Below are 18739 nucleotides of genomic sequence, written 5' to 3'. Positions count from 1 at the left end.
ACTTACTGCTACCTTCTCTCCAAGCGGAGGAAGTATGTTCCTGCTGGTATCAAGAGGAAATCAATATACACAGATGTTCATAACAAACTAGTCTGGTTTACAGCATGAATGAGACTTTCTGGGAAAAACTGAGGTAATGATGTCATCCCTCTCAAAGCAGTACCAGCATCAGACCATTGATGGACAATTCGTTATGATGCTTTACACGTGGGAGAGCACAGGAGGAGCAGTGTACATCCCAAATAAAGGAATCATACATCCAGTTTGGGAAGCGACACTTTATTCTTATGATAGAAGAGTTATATCCATTGTAACACAAAATGTCAGACTTCAGAGGGTGCTCCATCCTCCAGAGGAGAGGAGGGATACCCCCAGCAAGGTGAGCAGGCAGTGGGCTATAGCCAGCAGCAGTGAGCACACCCCAGCGAGCTCCCTCCCACTTTCTGCAGTCCTGAGATAAACAAGAGCCCAAGCCTTGGCGAGGAACAAAAAAGCATGCCAGTAACATTTGAGAACACCACACAACATAGAGATGTCAACACAGGTATAGGGCCTTCAAACGCTTGTGCTTGTCTGCTGAGTGCTGGCAGACTCAGGTAACTGGATGTCTTGAAAATAATTTCAACCCTGTTGAGTGACGAGCTGTTTGCAAGAGCAGGAGGTATCCACAAAGAACCTGCTACCCGTGACTGATCCTTCCCCAGGCCCCTGTCTTCAGGGACCAAGCCCTTAGCTCCTATTAGGAGAGGGAAACCAAGGGGGCAGGAAGCACCAGCCTCCTGCAAGGCTCGTCTCGCTGCTGGAGCACAGACTTGGGGGACCCTTTTGGGAAAAGCTGTGAACGGTGATGCTGCAGCTCCTCAAACCAGCAGTTCCCACCATCTTCCCAGGGATGCTGAGACAGTGTGGGATGAACACAGTTCCCAGTTCAAGGGTGGGGCTTGGCACAGGCGCGCCCTGGGATGGAGCTAGACCTGCCCTCCCACAGGAGGGAAATGATGCTTTTCAGAGGAATTGGTGGGGTTTGGGAATCAGCACGAAGGAAGGGGAAGAAGGAGTCCCCTGCAAAACAGAAGCAACCCAGTGCCACAGACTAAGGGTGGGAGGGGAGAATTTGTCCTTGCTACCTCAAGTGTCTTGCCCAGGGGAGCTCCACGCCTGGCTGGTGGCTGGCAGTGGGATGCTAAGCGATGGTCTGGCGGCTGAAGAGGTCGAGGGTGAGGGCGCTAAGGAAGGCCGGGATGCTGTCCTGGCGAAGCAGGTGGAGTTCGATGAGCTCCCGGATGGTTCGCGAGAACTCAGTTTCCAGAAGCTGCATTTTTCCACCGGAGGAGCCGGAGGCCTGAGGGGAAAGAAGAACAAGCCCATCAATACAGCAGGGTTTTAATTCACCTCCTGCGACACAGGGGAGAGCTAGCCCTGAAGCCTCCTTCGGCACGGATCTGCCTGTAATCAAGGACATGTTATCTGTTGCAGCGCAGGTGTTCAGCACACGGCGTAATTGGGCTGTTATTGAGTTGTGCATTTCCAATGTCCCCACGCAGGACCCCTGCGTGAGCCTCCCCCAGTGACAAATGGTGTGGTGGGGAGACGAGCGGTTCGACCATCCTGCACAGGGCTGCGCAGCGGCCAGGCTGTGCCGCCGGTGCAGAACTGGGGAGCCCACATTAGGGTCACCGTCGCCACCACCACTCAGGTCTTGGGCGGCAGGAGCTATGCGCAAGGGCTTTCTCTCCATGAAAACACTTATCCCTGAAGTCATTCCGCTTGTGTAGGAGGAGGCAGACCTGTTTCTAATTAACACGAGTCCTTCCCAACAAGCTGCTGATCCGCCCTGCATCCCTAAAGTGCTTCTGGATGTTTAAATCAGCCCGGCAGCACATAGCCGAGAGCTCCAGAGGAATTATTCCAGAGATGCTCTCATGAAAATAAGGAAGCTCAACATGTGGGGAGACATTACAAATCTCCTGTAACGTATAAAACAAGCAAAAAAAAGCTAAATGTAAGAGGAATAAGGAATTCTTGAAGACTCTCCCGCCCCCAGAGGCACGAAAGCTGCTTGTTTATTAATAAACAGCAAAACATCATAGCGCAAATGCTAATTTTTTCCCCTGCCATTTTCCTCTTCAAAATGCTCCCGTTCCTAATTGCTCTGCAGCTCTGCTTCCCCCTGGAGCTGAGGTGGGGCAGCGTGGGCAGGAGCAGGCAAAGCCGGCAGCCCCACCCAGGATGGGCCGCAGCAGGGCAGACCCCCACACCAAAGTATGGATGCCAAAAGCCAGAGGGGAGGATTGCCACGTGACGGGAGAACATGGCTTTGCCTGCTAGGAGAGAAGGGAAGCAATAACTGCCGAGAGCCCTGGGGAATCTGCTTGTTTCTGATTTCATGTTCTCAGGAGCCTGGATACATTTGATTATGAACTTTTCATGTATGTGTCACTTTGGATTGCGAAGAGCGCAAGGTACTGAGGATGCCCCCATCACCCCTGAGCCGGGCAGGGAATCTAAACAAGGTTTCCGCGTGGAAAAGTAAATTAGCTTTTGTTTAAATCTCCTCCACTTCGGCTTGGTTGTTTTTCAGCAGCTCCAAAAGATGTTCAGTGCTTTAACCTGCTGCTTACTGGAGCTACCTGCCTTGCTTTCTGCGCATCTGATGTACCACTAGTTCAGATTAAAACAGTCTAAGTAGGAAGAGGACAGAGATGGCAGATGAAGAAGCCAGCTGGAGGCACAGGGAGGGGCACACATCCACAATCCACGTAAAGCCCAAGGTGCAACACGAGGCTGTAGCATAGCTAGGAGCTACTACACAGGCTGGATGCTGTGAAAGCAGCACAGGTTTTGTTTTGCAAATCCTCCCCGTATTTGGCTGATGGGAAGTGCCTGTTTTGGAGGAAGGTCTGAGTATTATGAATGCATCGCTTGTGCCTCCAAAGTCAGTGCTGAATTGGATTCATCTGAAATGGGAATTCAAGCTCTGTATGAAATGCACACTGCCTCCTTCGCAGATTTAAAACACTCTTTGGGCACAGAATTAATTTCCTAAGAATTTACGAGTAAATCCATTAATTGGTTTACTAGTTTAATTAATTAAAGCAAGTTCCTTAAGAAATCTAGCATCCAGTGCCAGACCATTTGCTTGTGTTTTATGATCTTGGAAACAGAGTAACATAAATGTTTTAAACTTCCCCTCTACTTTGAGCTCACTGGTGTCATGGTTGAAGGATACATTTGAATAATTTCTTTTTTATGAGATTAATGGTAATTTCTCCCTGCTGTTCTTCATAACTGAAGTTTCCTCCTTCAGCAGAAGCAGAAGAATAATATTCAGAGAAAGTTATGTGAACAAATATGTGCTTCTGAGAAAACTGTTACTTCCCACTGTGTTCAACGGGACCATGGTTTCTCTCAGTTGTCGGACGGTCAAGAGAGGCACCGTCCTCCCCGCCATGGTCTCCTGCTCTCCAGAAACTCCAAAAAAATCCCAAAAAACTCAAAAAGCTTCCAAAACCCAGACATCTCACCCAGGTTTCTTCGATCTCTTCTGCAACAGGAGCAAGGCAAGAAGGCAGCCACTTGGAAAAAAGGCAATTCTTCCTCTGCTGGGAGATGTTTACATGTTAACTTTTGAGGATGGATGCACTTGCAGTTCGCTTCATTCAGTCTCACACTGCTTTTAAAAAAACCTAGAAACTTATTTTTCTTTTGTTCAGGGAGTGTTTTAAAATTGCTACCATTGTTACCTTTCTTATTATTTGTTTTTATTGGTTTTTTTCTTCACCCACCTGTTCATAATGTAGTATAGACTGGGATATATAGATAGATTTGTTGTTTTGAGTTCAACAGCAGGAGTACTTCTGCAGCATGTGCTTTACAAATAAAGTGATTATATGAAATAATAGCAATATGCTCCCATTAATTCACAGGATTTCTTTTCAAATGCCAGTCTGCACCCTGCCTGGTGCACCAGGCAAGCCGCAGGCAGAGAAGGAAGGAGTGGGGTGGGTGGCGAGGGAGCGGGCGCAAGCGGGGGATCACAACAAGGCAGGGGGATGCACAGGGGTGTGCAGGAGCGAGGAGGGGGAGGACACTGGAGGGGAGGCTCTGCTGAATGAATGCTGCAGGGTCTGGTTGTTTCATGCTGTTTTGGATCAATGCAGGGCATCCCTGTGACTCCAGCTCTAAATACCAGATTTATGAAGGATACAAAGATGAGATTTTTCTTACAGTGGTTCAGAGCTGTAAGGGTGCTTGAGTCTTCCACTTCACAGTCATAGCTAGGATGCCCTCCACTCATTTTTAATCAATTTTTTAAATTAATAAAAAGTCTCAACCTTCAAAGAAAAACTCCTGGACACAACCCCTGCTCATAAGAACTTGCAGGTGACGGCACATACCAACACTTCACGTGACACACTCCATGTAATGCAACTGCCATTCACCCCAGCGATGCACCCCTGGGAATGCAAAGTTTAGATGAAGCCAAAAGCCCATCTAGGTGGAAAATGCCCAGCTGAGGAACCTAAACAAGTGTCACTGATCCATGGGGACAGTCCACGAGTGGGATTGGGGCAAGAGAGACCAGAGCACATTCAAACCCAGCCCTAAGTGCTCTGCGCCCAACGCTATTGACACGTCTTACGCAGAGCTACATCACTACAGTGTGTTGCTGCTTTTCAAGACAAATTTGAAAGAAAAAGCGTGAAGATTTAGAGTCAAACCGAATAGACGGGGTCAAAGGAAAAGCTGAGCCTGTGAGTAACCCCATCTTCCCCAGAGCCAACGCAACAGGAGACTTTGGGGACCACCGTCACACTTCCCCTTTCCCCACTGCGCTGAGCCAGCCAAGCGCAGCGCTTCACTAGAGATGCAAATATTCCCCCCACGCCCCCAGTTTCCCCAAGCACAGAGCAGCCCAGGGTGCTGAAGCTAAGCACTATGAGAATACCATCTCACAGGTACTCTTTACATAGACCTATATTGGTTTCTTCTAATTCATGGAAAAAGTCTGCCTAGCTCACTAAACTACTGAGATTCAGGTCTACGTTATGTTTTATTCAGATCTCAAATACTTGCAAAAGGAAAGATTCCAGTTTTCGCTAAGCTCCGTTGCCAGTTCAGTCTGATTTAAGGTCTATCGGGACCTTTTCTAGAAAAGCAACAGAAATCAATCTTTGCCCCACGTTACGACATGCTTGGTTCTGCTGGGGGGGGGAATGCAACTCCTGCCATAGATTTGAAGGGTGACACCCCGTTTTTCTCCTCACAGGCTGTGCTACCCCATAGAGCAATCAGATCAGCGGGCAGATTTCACTATATTTTAAAACACGAAGATGACAGGTCTATTTACCACATGGCGATACAAACTTGCAGTGGCTGCTCCTGGATCTGCTCGGAGAAAGGAGCCATTAGTACAATTGTTTTTCCAGAATCAAGATAGCTGCAGCCTGCCAGAAGGAAACACCATAAATCTTCCTCTTAGCCCTGGAAATTGCTAAATTATTCAAGGCGCTATAGTTTAGATATACATATAAAAGTCTCTCAAATAACCACCAGCGTGGTAGAAAAGCGAGTTCTTCTCTCCAACAGGGACCATCTCAGCAAGGTGCAGGCAACGCAGAAGATGCAGAGGAGCAACAGGCATTCCCAAATGTCCCTGCTGGGGGATGGACCGGTAGCTGGCTGGGCTGGGCTGGTAACGCCACCATGTATGGACCATAAAGGAGACCCAATCAACTCTTGTCACTTCCATGTAACATATACAGAGATTCTGGCTGCACTGATTTGCTGAGATGGCTCTTTGCACCCATGCTGCTGCTGCATGGGAACGCTCCCTGAAAGCCAAGTCCTAGCATTTACTTCGCTTGTTCCACCAGCTGAGGTAGCTGCATCAAAGGTGTGACAGTGTCTCCTTCGGACATTTACAAGCGAATATATGGTTCAGAATTGCACTCTTAACCAGATATACACATTTTTAGTTTCTTGTACGTCCTTTTCCTCTTCTCTCTGACTTATTTTGGTAGCTAAAAACAATGGATTCCCTAACTCTGGCCCCAAAAGTGCCATCAGCTATAAACTGGCATCTAGTGTGACTTTAATCATGCAAAGGATGCTTCTTGAAAAACACTGTTTGAGCATAAGACCCAATGTCCTGTAGGCCTTTAGACTCTGGAATAAGATTGAAAAGAGGGCAGTTGCATGCCCCAACGAGAAGGCTGACATGGGGGTGTGGCATCGTGAGAAAACATGGGGTAGAAATGGAGCAAAAGGGAGAAAAGGGCTTCGGCCTTCAGTACAACCTGATAATCTCATCTAGGCTCCCCTTCCCATGAAAGGCTGGACCTGATGATCTTTCAAGGTCCCTTCCAGCCTGGGCTGTTCTATGATTCTATGACTTCAGCTTGAAGTGGGGCTATTCTACCTCTGATTTACACACCAAGAAAACACAGCTGCTTCAGGGGTGTGATCCACGCAGGACATGCACTCCTGCATCTTCAAACACACCCCCAAGTGACAGAGGTGGAGTTTCCAAATGTTTTTTGGTGAGCTTTGTGCCGGGTGCAGCAGTCGAGAGCTGTGGCTCAGCTTGGGAACTCCAGTTCAAACACCCCCTCAGCATGACGAAGGGTGAAGTCTAGGACTTTGGCAGGGCTGCCAGAGTAGCTTTCCACCCCTTGGCACAGTCACAAGCCTTTGCTTTGCAGATGCTGCTCGGCTACGCTCTACAGTAGATGGTACTTTTCAAGGCTAAGATGTATTAGGGGTCAAAATGAGCAAGTGAATCATTGTCCAGTGACATTTACCCAGCAAATGTATCGCGGAGGCTCCATCTCATCTGCTATGATCCTTCCATAAATCACTGTCTGTGCTGCATCCCTACGCACAACTGCTCTGAACACACGCAGCAAACAGCCCCATGCATGCTGAGGGAAGGGGCAACACAGCTTCACATCTGAGACTCCACACAGAGCTTCTGCTCAGGTCTGCAGGCTCCTCTGGCATTACGGGCTGTGCCATGGCCATGCTCTCGTCTCCCTGCTCCAGTTCTTACTGCCATTTCTCTTGTCCTTGTGTTCCCCATTCCAACCTGAAGCCTACTCTGACATGGGTTATACACATCTCCCCACCAGATTGATCCCTTTGGCAATTTGCCTTCATCATTTGAAGCCCTCAGACCTCCTCTTCACACAGGACAGTCACTCCATCTTCCCCAACCCATTCCCCCATCAGCAGAAGCCCTTGGGGTCAGCCATGCTGCCTGATCACCTCCTGACACCTCTGCAGCGCTACCGCTGTGCACCACAGAGCATCTACCACCAAGTGCTTTGGCACACTGGTGGTCCTGACAGCCCCTTGCCTCCCTCCAATGCCTTTCCTGCAGTGCCCACCACCTACCTCACACTCATTAATACACACAAACCCTGTCACAGCCCAACAGACCTGTTAGAAAATATCTTTAAGAAGCTGCCGACTCTGACTTTTAAATGAGAAAATAATTTGTTTCTGCCTCTTGCTTCGGATGCTGAGGTTTTTCTAAATGTCAGAGGCTGCCTTGTCCACATGCCGATGTTGAGGGAGGGTGCACAGATACCAAGCGGGCTGGCACCCTCTCCCCAGGTCTGCAAAGCTGATAGAGCACTACTACGGGCCACTCTGGACAGGCACACACACACAGAGGGCAGCCCACCAAGCACGGAGCCAGCCAAAACACAAATGCCCAGCAAATACCCAGGGAAATCGCACGCGTGTGTGTGCGCGCGCACATGTGGAAACTGCCTGCTGAAGTTATAACAACCCAAACACGAGGTTTTGAGATTTAATTGCTCAAACTTAGCTCTCTCGGGTGATGATATCATTATCAAAATCCCCCAATTGAGTTACGCCTCACCAATCAATCTCTCCTAAGCATCACGCACTGCTCAAATACCAGGTCCCCAGGTAGCCACTAAATCACTTTAATTAGAGGCTGTTCATTTAAAATTAGAGAAATATTAAAAAAACAAATTGTACCACATGATGTGCTTACAGCTGGAAATATTTATGAGGTTATTTGGCAAACTGTTTATTGGTTTCCTCCTTCTTTTTTTGTGGTAATGTGCGGGTTTTAGCTGGCCTGACAGGACGCCTGCCCAAGGTAGCTCTTGCAGGATGTGCAGCTCTTCATTAATCAAGTCACCCACCTTTCACAAATGACCATTCCTTGTCTGCAGTAAAGTTTTTCCCCCTTTAATATCCTCTTTGTAACCCAAAAGAGGAAGAGTACTTCTTTATAATAATTGCTTCTTGCCAAGACCTCTGACCTCCGTGTCACCAACTTGCTATATAAAGTGAATTTATGAGGCAGAGAGGGATGGATGCCTGTAAAGGACCTTCCAGGAAATGTAATGAAAAAGCTGCTTTTAGCTGCTGAGCAAAGAAAAGCAAGCGCCTGGCACTGCCAAGAAGAAAATTGAAAGCTGGGGTGGGATAAGTGAGAAACAGCCCTGCGTGCACCAAGATTTATAGCAAACATTTCCTTTCTCTTTCTTATTATTCAACATTGAGATGAACCACAGCCCCACAATGTCTTCCGCACAAGAGGTCAGCTCGTATACTTCCATCTTAATCGAAACATGACCCAGGCACTCTGCACAGGAGTGACAGAAGTGACGGGGTCCTGGATGCTGCACCAGCTCAGCAGCAAAGAAACACAGAGCAGGGTGTATCGCATAGCAGTGAGTTTCTCCCTACAGCTACGTGTTTTGATCTATGTGAGCTCTCCTGCACCCGATGGAAAAAGATGAAAGATGCAAAAAAGAGCAGGGACACGCGCTGAAGCACCTGCATCCCTCTTGATGGGGAAACCGGTTGGTGTTAATCCTGGGGGACGGTGCTCTGCGCAGCGGAGGGCAAGTCAGCATCTTCTCTCAAAAGGTTTCTCCTATAGGTTAATGCCCTTTAGACTGTCAAATGTGATGTCATAAAAATAAGATCAAAGGCTTTAAAATAAGGGAAATATATTTTTTTTGATTCATACTATTACTATTTTATATCTGAATATTCCTATAGAGCTTTTCATCCTGGAAGACAGGGCTTTGAACTGCTCTGATTTCACCTATCATTGAGGAGCAACCCCTGGGGTAAAATGTGACAGCTATTATCAGGGTACATTAATGTTACTCAACAGTTCAGGACAGACAGAGACAAATATATCCAATTTAAATCATAGGTTTGAAGAACTATGCTCAGTGTGGATTAATACCCATGAACTTTCCAAAATTGCTTTCAGAGTTTTAAAGGACAAGTATTGAAACTAGAATTCCCTGTCTCATCTGTAGGATGCATTCAGCCTCCCACCATTAAGCTGTAAATTGAACATCAGCATTGTCAAAGAGGAAAGAGGGTAACATAAATGATTCACCTGCACCATCTACTTTTGCATCCACAGATTCTGATGGGGATCTCCAAACCAACTATTAAGGAGATTCACCCTGTAGATTTCTTGAGGAGATACCTAGAAATGGTTCCACTGAACACACAACTGGTGAGACTAAATTATAGCAGACTATTCACACCACAGAGTTAGGAAAACTGCACGGGATGTCTGCTCCAAACTAATACTGGCAGCTGGCTTTCAGTCAGAGCATGAGATCCTAAATTATAACTTTTTTACAGGCCTCAGGAATGCTAAATAATGTTCACCACCAAATATGCTCATAAACATCAACCATGAAGGAGTGCAGATGAGAGCAAGGCACAGGGCTCACAGAATTTTTCCAACCCCATCCTATAAAAATCCAAACTATGAAATTAAGCCTTTAAAGCCAATACCTCATTAAAAGGCTCAGGTTCTTTACAAATCCGTGTCTTTCCTTGACATATGGGGAAGCCGGGCTGATCCCCCAGCCACAGGTATCTCTGACCTACAACAAAGCCCTCCAGAAAAAGCAGCCAAATGCACGTTACCCCAACTGCTGTCACAACCACGCGCTGCAGAGCTGGACCACTCCAGCACTCGGCTGCAGCTTTCCAACCATCTGCGAGGTGACCGTATTGGACCGGTCAAGCTGCAGAGTGAGTATCTAACAAGCATTAACAACATCTAGCCCATGTGTTCTGCCCAGTAAAATGCCAACCCATCTGTCTGTAACATTAGCAACTCCATAGAAGCCATATGCAGGAGGGACATAAATTAGGGAGAGAAAAATCTCCCGTTACTTTCTCTGAAATGACTCTGCAGTTGCAGCCCGCAATGTTAGGGACTGGGTGTTATTTAAGTTCTGTTCTCCCAGCCAAATCACAGCCTCATCCAGCCCTGCCATCCAGAGGCAGTTTCTGGTCTGCACCTGGCCCTGATGAATGTGGCTGCTTGACACAAAGGGAAAAAGTAGGTGCAACTCAAACCAGGCCCCAAACCTCTCCCCCAGGAGAGCCAGAAGCAGACACACGACTTGAGGGAGATACCAGGGTCTCGCAAATGAACCCAGCGCACAAGAATCCCTCATTTAGACAGGGAACTTTTTAACCAGTCAAGTTGCTTATCACATTCCTCTCCATCTCCTTTGCTGGGAGGGGAGCTGAAAGCAATGGAGGAGCAAAGAACCAAGAACATGGACTTTCTGGAACATGAGAAGGAAGCAAAATAACGCAAAAAAACCACAAAAATAAATCTGTGTTGGCTTTAATTGAGATGGCCTGCTTCCCAAAGCTGGGAGATACTCCACTCGTGAACTGCAGCTGTGAGCATGAGGTCTGTAAGAGAACATGAGCAGTTAAGTTTGCAAAACCCTGCATTCACAAGAGATGGCTGGAACCATGGTGAATTTTGATGGCAACTTTTTGCAAGCTGTTGCGTTGCCAGGGAGATAGGCATCCACTCCCCAGAGCGAACTACCGCTCACCAACAGGCGGAACTTGCTGGAGCCTTCACCGCTCACTGAGTCACACCAGGCATGCGCTGTTCCTCTGCTTATCTGCTTCTGCAGCATCCTCCTGCCAGAGGTCTGTTTTCCCTTCTCCAGATTAGAGCAAATAAGCAGGAGAACCCAAGACTCACCCCAGCTGAAGTGCCTGCACATGACACAGGGTGCAAATAGGTGACACAATCTTCAAGGCTCACCGGCTGCCAACTGGAAAAGAACCCCCTCGTTTGGGAGCTGGGTGGCTAGTTTTGCAAGAGATGGAGGCTGAGTACGCGCTGGAACAATTAAATGAGCAGATTACACACGCCTGCGAGGCACGTCTCACTGGAGTGACTGCTACTCTGTGATACAGCAGACACCAGCATGTGATTAATACATTTATCCTCCTCATCTTTTTGGTACCCTTCTGGAAGCGTTGTCATGAGCAGGGTGGACAGAAGGCTGAAGAACTGAACAAGAAGATCCTGTGACCAATAATGGCTCAAGAGATTATAAGTGATAAACTTAATGACAAGCAGACAATTAGACCTTAGATATGTGGCTGAAGGATGGGACAGTATATGGAGCACGCCTGTCCCCGGCTCATTGAATTTGCAAGGCTTGTGGGGGAAGGAGTAACAGATGGACCTGATGGCAGACTACAGCTGAAATTCTCACCATGTGTATTTGTTACCCACTTCTAGCTCTTCTTTGTCATAGTCTGGCACCCTGGGCTAAAATGCAGGTTTAAGCCTTACATCAAGGAAACTGGTGACACATATTAGTCACCTCTGCGCAGAGCCAGTGCTCTGCATTAGTCAGTGCTACGGAGACCAAAGCTACTGCTCAACTAGGAGCGAGAAGAAGTTGTCAATAATTACCTCTTCCTATGGGACTGTGTGACTTGCTTACAGTTATGATCTGCTGAAGTGGAATTTAAGTGTTGGCTTTGGAAATAACATTAGTTGCTGTTACAACATCAATAACCAAATTTCACAATCTTAGCATGAGTTGAGGAAGGCGCTTTTATCACTCTTGCTTTTTTGCTGGCTCACATTTTTTTTCCATTTTTCTTCATTTGAAATCACTGTCATCAGCACAACTGTCAACAGGACCAAAGTGAGCATGAATTGTCACTACCCAGAAAGGCAAAGAAGGAAAGGCAAGTTGATTTTGAATATGCAAAATGATTTTCTTGTGTCTTCAAGAATGAGCTTTAACCTTTAAAAATCTCACAAACCCCCTGTGGGGAAACACATTTCTCAGACTGCATCTATAGCTACAAGTCAATATTTATACCGGGGGAGAAGATGTTGTTATTTAAAAAGAAAATCACCATTTCTTTCTCAACTTCAAAACTTTTGAGTGCATGGAGCTGGTGGTTACCAGTAGCTGTATTTGCAGAGTTACTCAACCAGACTGGTAGTCCATAGGCAGGAAAAACTGAAGACCAAGATAGTAAGGAAACCAGTCAACTGGCCTGTGCAGGTTGGGAATATTCTGCTTTCAAGAAATGGGCTTTTAATGGTAAACCCAGTATGAAACAAAGAGCCACACGACTCCTCTCTCCTCGAGCAGATCTGATCTCACAGTAAGAAGGAAGCCCACAGCTGAAGAGACAGAGGTTGGAGCTAAGGAGTGAATAAATAGGAAGATTTCAGTATTCAGTGAAAAAGGAAAAGAAATTCCGCTGTATCCCTCGAGGGGACACTCAGGCCTTTGGGCTACGATGCATTCGCTGAAAGCTTCTGCTGTTGCCGCCTGTGCTGTCATTTGGCACTAACCTCCTGAAGGACATGGCAAGACAGTGCTGCTGGTTCTCATGTGTGGATGAACATGCTCCTCTTCCCATGGGGAAACGAGAGGTTTTCTATTTAGTGTATGCACCATGTTCAAGCAACCTCCGAGGAATCTGCCTCGGGCCCTGGCCCTCCCCATCTGACACACATCTGACTGGTTGTCTCTTCCTGCTGGTGTTCTCCCACTGATGTGCTGCCATCCACCAGTCAGCTCCTTTTGCTGGAGGTGCAGCGGGGGGAAAAGATTTATGCAGACACCGTGTATGCAATTATGAAAACAGAAGACAAGACACCCGGATATCACACAAATTGATGCATTTTCGCTGGCAGGCTTTTTGCATGATCCAGTAACAGCTGTCATGCTCCAGCCTCTCTCATCTGAACTCCGCTACCACTTCAGCATCCTTCCACATCCTTTAAGAGGGCTTTCTTCCATTCCCTTGTGCAGCTTGCTCCAGATGCCACAGCAAAGCAGGCAGGAGCACGGGATGCAAAGGGGAGACAGCATGACTGGTTTTCATAGCAGCATTAAAATGTAATGTTCACTTCTTTAGGCAAGATGCCGCTAATTAGCGATGACCTCAAGGCAACCAAGCTGCTCAACCAGCAATCTCTCCCACTCTCAAGCTCTTTAAAATTTGCCCTTTTCCTGTGCCAAGTCTTTCGGCAATCATCCCTAAAGCCCAATAGCAATCTGCAGACATACACATATGTCGCCCAGTGTCTTCTGGAGAAGGGTGGTGGCGGGGAGTTGGTATGGAGCTCGGGCTTCATATTTTCTCCAACCACGTCCCCAACTCTGCATAACGTTAAGGAAAGGAAAGGACATGCCTACAAGTTTCCCTGCCAGATCAGCTCCTGCCATGAACTCTGCAGCTTGAGAGCATGTTACTCCCCACATCCTCCTGGTTTTCATCACTCCATGCTTATGTTTGCTTTTGTAAATAGATTTAACCTTTCTAAAATTAACAGCAGAGGAGAACTTCTTTTGGCAGACAATCAGCTTTAGAAAGATGGAGGAATATAACATTTTCCAAACATTCAAAAACTGCAGACTAAAGATATGTGTTAGTCTCTCCAGTGCATGGTGTTTTTGCTCATTATTCTGAATGTTAATACATTAATAGATCCTCTTCTGATTAACGGCTGTACTAGGCTCTCTTTCTAGGAACACATATGGTTCCTTCTTGCCACAATATTGGAACAGAGACCCAAAATATTTAAACAGTGACACTAATAAAAGATTTTATCCCCCCTTCCCCAACATAAATAACTAAGACTGGAGCCAACCCTTAGCTCTAAATGCTTCTTATCTTTCAAAAAGTTCTTAATCAAATCTGAACATACTGGCCGAGGCCCATTTGAAATAATTAGGCTGTCTGTGGTTACAACACCGCACAATAAAGCCACAGTCTAATATTCACTCACCCTGCAGGATGCTCTGCGTCCGGCTGAAAGGAGCGCATACTAGTTGGGCATGTAATGAAACAAGACTATTAAAGCTAGGCATATGTCTGCACGGTCTGGTTCCACCTGAAGAGGTAGAGGAAGATCCAGGATGCTGCATGCAAGAAGCAGAAAGAGTTTTCTTCCCCCCAGACCTGCAGGGTCCAAGTACTGCCCTTAACTAAGATAATTTCAGGGAGAGGGACTCCAAACACATCTGCCAAATGCTGCACTCGGCAGCATTCATCCCACCTGCTGAAGGACATGGGAACTACCCAGCACACAGCCCAGAAAGTATGGTGAAAAATCCTGGTAGAGGATATTGGGCCTGTCTTGAGTTGTAGGTCAATTGCCAGTGCAGAATTGCCTAAAAGGTCTGTTTCTCCCTCATTTTTTCCCGTGCTATGACATTACCTTTCCTCTCTGCCATAGGTCCTAATGGTCCTAATAGTCCTAACAGTCGTAATAGGTCCTAACGGACCGGTATGAGTCCTACGTGTCTAATGCCATCAGCTGCTAAGATCAACAGCAGTTTTCGCTTTGTGCTGCTTACCACACAGCTGATCGGCCCTGTTACCGGCTAAGAGTGACACAACCCGACTGCAAGCAAGCTCCTGAAATTTAAAAACCTTTTTACATTTCAAGGAGCGAGACCTGCAAGGGGAGGGGCTCCAGGTTTGTACTCCAGAAAACATTTATCACTACACAACTGAAACATGGTGTGAAAATAAAAGCTCTCAAAACCTGCTTTCACACATTCCCCAGCATGCCCAGAGGTGTTCCTGCTATGATACACCTAACAATGCTCTTGAGAATTGTTTTCACAAGCTAAAAATACAAACAAAACAGCAAAAGAGTCAAGAAGTATTTCTTCAAATGCCTCAAATCTAGGCTATTTGTGCTCTAAATGTCTTGTAGAAAAGTGTTAATATATATTCAGACATTACAGAAGGCCACAGGAAAAGACCTTAGTAAACAATGCGTGCTGTAATACAGAACATGTCCTGACCAAGGTGGCAGGTTTATTTTAGATCACTGACCTCTGTCCTGCTCAACCAGCCCGTATTTTACAATTCAAGTTACATTTGTTTCTGTATATATAAATGTACATGAAATACGTTCTTTCTTGCGTAAAAAACACACAGAAAGCAGAAGATGTAGATGAGGAAACAAGTGGATGAGTTTCCTTGGAGGTTTCATAGACAAAGATGTTTAAATGAAGTAATTTTAAACCAGAAAGATCTTACAAACAAAGTGCTTCTAAGCATCGCATTTAACTTGCTTGTTTTCAGCTTCATTTGAAAAAAAGCCTCAGAGGGAAACAAACCACTTTAGCTGCTGCTCCCTTGTTCCTGACATCATCTGGAGAACTTCACCAACCTTCTTCCCTACCAGTTGCGCACCAAACTTTCCAGAACAAGTAAGTCTACAGCCATTATGATAATTAAAAACATTAGCTAGTCATTGCTTGTCATACCTCTGAAGGGTAGGGAAGCACTAGCATTACCTGAGATTGACAGACAAGAAGAAATGGGCTTCCTACATCTGCAAGGCAATGCAGGACCGTGCAAAGGACTCGGCACTCAAGTCCCATTTGCCTCCTTTGCTGTAGAAACCAGAGCTTTCTCAAACCACAGGGCTGGAAGGGAATGTGCGAGATGTGGGCTTAATTACATTTTGCAATAAATCAACCATAAACTGTGCATAATGGTGTAGAAAGGGGATGCCCACAATAAAGCCTGCAGTGATGCAGAGAGGCACCTGCAGCCATCCCACGCCGGCTGCAAGTGCAGTCCCCGAGTGAGGGCTTAGCCTGTCTCGGGAAGGGCACTCCAGTGTGCAGAGGGCCGTTCCAGCCCAACAACGAACCTATTCATCCTACTGACTGCTCCATTCAGGACAAGCTGACACATCCTTCCCACAACAGAACCCTGCAAATGACTTTATTTAGCCAGGAAAACAGATTTGTGTTGTTTCTAAAGGCAAATGAATCTAGCTTTGGCTGCAGAGGGCTGAGCTGTGTTTCTTTCAGTGCCAATAAAAGCATCGGGATTGCGGAGGAGACTTAAGAGACTGTGTTTGCCTTCAGTCTCCCATGGATCATATCTCAGCAGAAAAAAGGGCTCACACAGCACAACAGATCGGGCTGCAACTGTAGAGTTCAACACTTTTGAGGCTGTTTCTCTCAAATTGTCAATGAATTATTCTGAATTTAGTTAAAGACTTCCCACAGTTTACTGGTCTGCAGTGAGAGCGGAGCATCTTGGGGAGGGGATGGTGAAGCAGAACATTTCTCAGGCTCATCAGGGAGGATGCTATTCATTCCCGTGTTGTCACTTTTCAGTGTATAAATGGCCCCACCTGTGGCTGAGCTCCGTCCAAAGATGCAAATATGAGTGTTTCTATGCTGGAGGCTCCTGCTTGTGTGCTCCAGACAAAAGGTGAATGGGGAAAGAGGTCCCCAGAGAAGTGATGCAAAGTGCCCAGGGTTGCACATCAGGTTGGCAGAGAAGCGGGGAGCCACGTACAGCTCCTGCGACTCCTCCAGAAAACACCCAGGCTGCAGGGCCCCTCTGCACCCACATGGCTGGGAAACCTCTGCTGCTAAGGTGCAAAGCTGTGGACATAATGAGATGGATTTACTCTTAAGTTGCTATGCAGGGATGCACAATTCTTTACTTTTTAGTGCCTGGTTACTTAGCCTTAATGCTCCATTGGTGTTATTTCTTGTATGGAATTTTATATACATGCCTATGGATGAATTTGCAATATATAAATAACATAGATCAAAGGTGACCTTTACGTCTGTGCATGTGGAGATTCATACGCATGAGGGCTAGCTAGGAGGCTGAAGTTATTAAGATATGTTTTCATCTAAAGTTTCTTATGTATTATTTGTAAGCTATTTTCTCACTTATTTTGTTATAATACTCCCACATACTCACCAACCAGTAAAAATAGCTTAACAGTGAATACATGTTTCGGAAGTCTGTTTGCCTATTTTTCTTTTGTGCGGCAGCTGCTGTTGCCATGCTGTAGTTGCTATATTTTCCTTTTGCTTTCTTTTTCTTAAGAAGGGGGGGGAAAAAAAACTATTCCCTAAACATGCTAGACTCTGTTCATGGAACAAAATACCTGAGGTATACCCTAGAAGAATGTAATATAATCGGGCTGGAAAAGCATAGTTTTTGTGTAGAAGAAAATCCTCTTGACACTAATGTACACATTCTTCTCTGAAAGAGTTAATGAAACTACATATACTACTTACAAAGTCTATCAAAAAGCTTCAGGTAAAGAACATTAAAAAAGAGTATTAATGTATCTTAGAAACTAGGCAGTGAATGGTAAAATTCCATGCTGAACGTCAAGTAGGTAAGGAGGTAGGGGAAAAAAAAGGAGATTTAAAAGAATAGATGTGGCCAATTCTCATCTGGAAGATAAAATGATGAAGTTGCTCAATAAACTTGCTGAAACAGTCCTTGAAGCTTGACAGCTAAAACTTGGCTCTGTGGGATGACCCTGAGAAGTGCACATGCTCTTTCCAAAGGCCACAGGTCCAAGGTGCAAAGTTTGACTCCAGGCTGTGGGCCACAGGTTGTCACCTTCTGCCTCCGGTCCCTGTATGAAAAGTGGTGGGAGTTTGCTGAACTGGGGTTGGGGCTCAGCAATTAAGCTCCAGAAAGATGTTGCTGTGGGTTGCCTGTCCCCCCTCTGACTCTCAGCTCCTGAATGATCCTTCCAACCTTGGTCTCCTGCCAGCCTCCAAGGAGGTCCGGGGAGGAGAGCGGCAACATGATGACAAGAATAAATGGTTTCAGGCCAACAACTGATAATTTAGGAGGCAGAAAAAAACCTATGTGATGGCAAAATCACTTAGGTGGGTTAGCTGTGTGGAGAACTGTGAGGGACCAGAAGGACCTGTGAAATTTGGGTCACTGGGCAATGCTATGGCAGAAGAAATTCAATACAGAGAAGTGCAGTATAGTGCATGTTGTTCTGCCAATTTAAAGGACTCTTAACACGCTGATGGGTTCGGAAATGATGTAACCTCTTAGAATAACAAGCCAAGTGCCACTGTGGCCAGCTTAACAACAGCTTCTCAATGTACAGTGTCACTCAAAACAGCAAGTAAGATGTCAAAATAAGATGTGTTTAAAAAAAAACCCACAAAACAAAAAAGGCTAGAAGTACCATGTCATGTTTTTATACAAGTTGAGAGCATGTCCTCTTCTCCTGGGCAGTCAGTCAGCCTTGGTGAATCAGTACAAAACGAGGGCAAAAGATAAATTAGGTTTCCCTTGTTTGAGGCATGTGCTATGTAACCTGCCTCTCTCCTCTGAAGATCTCTATCACTGGCTGCATCCCCGGGTCACTGGGAGAGACATTAAAGGCTGGAACAATTTACTGCAGAATTAAGGGCAGCAGTAAAATAGAGGTGGTCAATGTGGTGAATGCTGAGTAGGATGCTACGCTAGAGAAGAGACTTCCAGTATTTCAGGTACTCTTCAGCTATTACCCTCCTTGACTGAGGTGGGCGAGAGTTACAAAGTGCAGCTGGATTCAAGATACTCCCTTGTCTTTCTGGAGTATGCCTGCATTAGCTGACACGTTTCT

General features: G+C 46.2%; 1 protein-coding gene across 2 annotated transcripts in view; it reads right to left on the bottom strand.

Moving 5' to 3' along the window:
• Positions 1 to 263: 263 nt before the first annotated feature.
• The window catches only part of MAD1L1 (mitotic arrest deficient 1 like 1), a 381688-nt gene continuing 363212 nt past the window's right edge, over positions 264 to 18739 (bottom strand). For both annotated transcript variants that reach the window (XM_075104884.1, XM_075104885.1), the window contains one exon: positions 264 to 1342. In XM_075104884.1, the coding sequence (XP_074960985.1) occupies positions 1184 to 1342 (159 nt within the window). In that variant the 3' untranslated portion in view covers positions 264 to 1183. The remainder of the gene's footprint in view (positions 1343 to 18739) is intronic.

Source organism: Phalacrocorax aristotelis, chromosome 10 (assembly GCF_949628215.1).
Source record: "Phalacrocorax aristotelis chromosome 10, bGulAri2.1, whole genome shotgun sequence".
NCBI lineage: Eukaryota > Metazoa > Chordata > Aves > Suliformes > Phalacrocoracidae > Phalacrocorax > Phalacrocorax aristotelis.
Note: the sequence above shows the minus strand (reverse complement) of the source record. Positions and strands in the feature narration are given on the sequence as shown.